General features: G+C 38.8%; 1 protein-coding gene across 1 annotated transcript in view; it reads right to left on the bottom strand.

Moving 5' to 3' along the window:
• Positions 1 to 3,011, bottom strand: part of Stk31 (serine/threonine kinase 31) — a 78,906-nt gene that overhangs the window by 18,670 nt on the left and 57,225 nt on the right. Inside the window, 1 exon segment of the mRNA XM_021164075.1 lies at positions 1,498 to 1,620. Coding sequence (XP_021019734.1) covers positions 1,498 to 1,620 — 123 coding nt within the window.

Below are 3,011 nucleotides of genomic sequence, written 5' to 3'. Positions count from 1 at the left end.
TAATCATCAGGGAAATGCAAATCAAAACAACCCTGAGATTCCACCTCACACCAGTCAGAATGGCTAAGATCAAAAACTCAGGTGACAGCAGATGCTGGTGATGATGTGGAGAAAGAGAAACACTCCTCCATTGCTGGTGGGATTGCAAGCTGGTACAACCACTCTGGAAATCAGTTTGGCAGTTCTTCAGAAAATTGGACATAGTACTACCAGAAGATCCATCAATACCTCTCCTGAGCATATACCCAGAAGATGTTCCAACATGTAATAAGGACACATGCTCCACTATGTTCATAGCAGCCTTATTTGTAATAGCCAGAAGCTAGAAAGAACCCAGATGTCCCTCAACAGAGGAATATGGATACAGAAAATGTGGTACATTTACACAATGGACTACTACACAGCTATTCAAAACAATGAGTTTGTGAAATTCTTAGACAAATGGCTAGATCTGGAGGATATCATCCTGAGTGAGGTAACCCAATCACAAAAGAACACACATGATATGCACCCACTGATAAGTGGATATTTGCCCAGAAGCTCAGAATCCTTCTTAGAATGGGGAACAAAATACCCATTGAAGGAGTTACAGAGACAAAGTTTGGAGCAGAGACTGAAGGAACAACCATCTAGAGACTGCCCCACTTGGGGATCTATCCCATAAACAACCACCAAACCCAGACACGATGGCAGATTACAACAAGGGCCTGATGATGGGGCCTGATATAGCTGTCTCCTGAGGGCCTTTGTCAGTGCCTGGCAAATACAGAAGTGAATGCTCACAGTCATCCATAGGATGGAGCACAAGGTCCCCAATGAAGGAGCTAAAGAAAGTACCCAAGGAGCTGAAGAGGTCTGAAGTCCCATAGAAGGAACATCAATATGAACTAGTCAGTACCCCCAGAGCTCCTTGGAACTGAACTACCAAAAAAGAAAACACAAGGTAGGACTTGTTTATATCTGAAATGTAAATAAAGAAAATATCTAATAAAAAAAAAAAACAAGAAAAAAACTTTTTTAAAAGTTCTAAGCATGGGAAAATAGCATAGCCAGTAGTACACTGCTTGCAACCCAAGCATGAATACTTAAATTTAATCCCCAGGACCCATATAATAAAAAAGGAAAACTGAAGCTGAGCCTAGATGTGCATGCCTATCATCCTAGTGTAGGAAGGCAGATAGGCAGATCTCTATAGATTAATGGGTAGCCAACCTAGCCTACTTTAGCAAGCTCCAGGACAGTGACAGACCATGTCTCAACAATTCAAAAAGATGACACCTAAATAATTCATCAAAATTGATCTCTGGCCTCTACATGCATACACACACACATAAACACACACACGCAAAAAAAAAAAAAAAACCACACACACAAGCAAATTCTACTTTTGAAAAGTATAGCATTATTCTTCACCCAGAAAAATGGTTGAAAATAACAAAAATCATTCTTTGCCTTCTGAAATATATGTAAACTGTTAATGATTTTAAAGCAACATACCCATAAGAAAAGGCAACCATAAGCATATAAGTCTGAACTTGCAGAAGGAGGTTTTCCAGTTTTCAATTCAGGTGAAAGCAAACTCAATCCACCAACCATCGCGTTGACTGAAGCTCGCTGGCTCTACAGAAACAGTTTTAAACAATGAAGGTTTGGGGTTAAAAGCCTCTGTTCTCAATTTTAAAATTCTTTTGAAATATTTCACTGTCTACCTCTCATATATAACTTTCTATTCTTCCAATTTTTACTTTTATTATACTGAGATGTAGATGTGGACTGAAAATGACTGACTCTGGTGTTTTTATCACAGGCATTGTTTTGTGTTTTTAATTTTAATCTACCATGTGTATACACACATGTGCATGTTGTATGTTTGTGTGTATGCTATGGCTATATGAATAAGCAAGCATGTGTGTCACGGAACATATGTGGGGTCAGAGAACAACTTTCTGGAGATAGACTTTGCCTTCTGAATACTGAAGCAGGATCGTTTTGTTCTTTCTGCTACTACACTGCCTACTCCAGGAAACTGGGTAGCCAACTTTGGATTCTCCTGTTTCTACCTTCATCTCTCTGTAGAAGTGCTGGGATTGCAAGGAGAGGCCACTGCATTGGGTTTTCTCCACTTCTTACATGGTTTCCAGGGATCACACTCAGGTCATCAGGCTTGCACAGAGAACACTTTACCCATGAAGCCATCTCCCCTACTCCCTACATGCATAGTTTAATAAACTGACAAAGAAGTACTATTTTCTAATTCTGAGCATTCTAAATATTTTAAATGAACTTATACAAATTACTTTTTCTTTGTGACCATTTTCTAAATATACCATTTTCCAAGAAATCAAAGGATACCAAATCATGATACCTAAATTCAGTCTGCCCTTAAGTTAGAATCTCACATTTATTATCTGTGTGATTTAAATTTTAATTTCTCCAAGTCTAAACTATTTTTTAACATCTGCATTACAGAATTGTCATAAAGATGTTGGCACAGTGCTTTCATATATCACCAAGTCTTAATTGTATATCTTCTCCACTTACTAGCTCTACCCCCAACTCTTCCACGTGTAGTCTAAAATCTAGAAGCTAAGGCATCAACTAGGAATGCTAAATAAGCAACTAAAATAGCATGCTGGGAAAGACTACCAGATGACAAATGGATATAAAAGAGGACGAGTGATGGTCGGAATAGTCACATCCACAATTGTACCAATGATGTGCTCAAAAAAAAAAAAAATGACATGAATCCTTAAAATTTACTTGTAAAATTGTTAGTTATTTTATTTTTTTAATTAGGTATTTTCTTATTTTACATTTCAAATGCTATCCCAGAAGTCCCCCATAACCTCCCCGCCCCACACCCCTACCCACCCACTCCCACTTCTTGGTCCAGGTGTTACCCTGTACTGAGGCATATAAAGTTTGCAAGACCTAGGGGCTTCTCTTTCCACTGATGGACGACTAGGCCATCTTCTGATACATATGCAGCTAGAGACACAAGCTCTGGGGGT

Source organism: Mus caroli, chromosome 6, assembly GCF_900094665.2.
Source record: "Mus caroli chromosome 6, CAROLI_EIJ_v1.1, whole genome shotgun sequence".
NCBI classification, from domain to species: Eukaryota; Metazoa; Chordata; class Mammalia; order Rodentia; family Muridae; genus Mus; species Mus caroli.
This window is presented reverse-complemented; position numbering and strand designations above follow the sequence as displayed.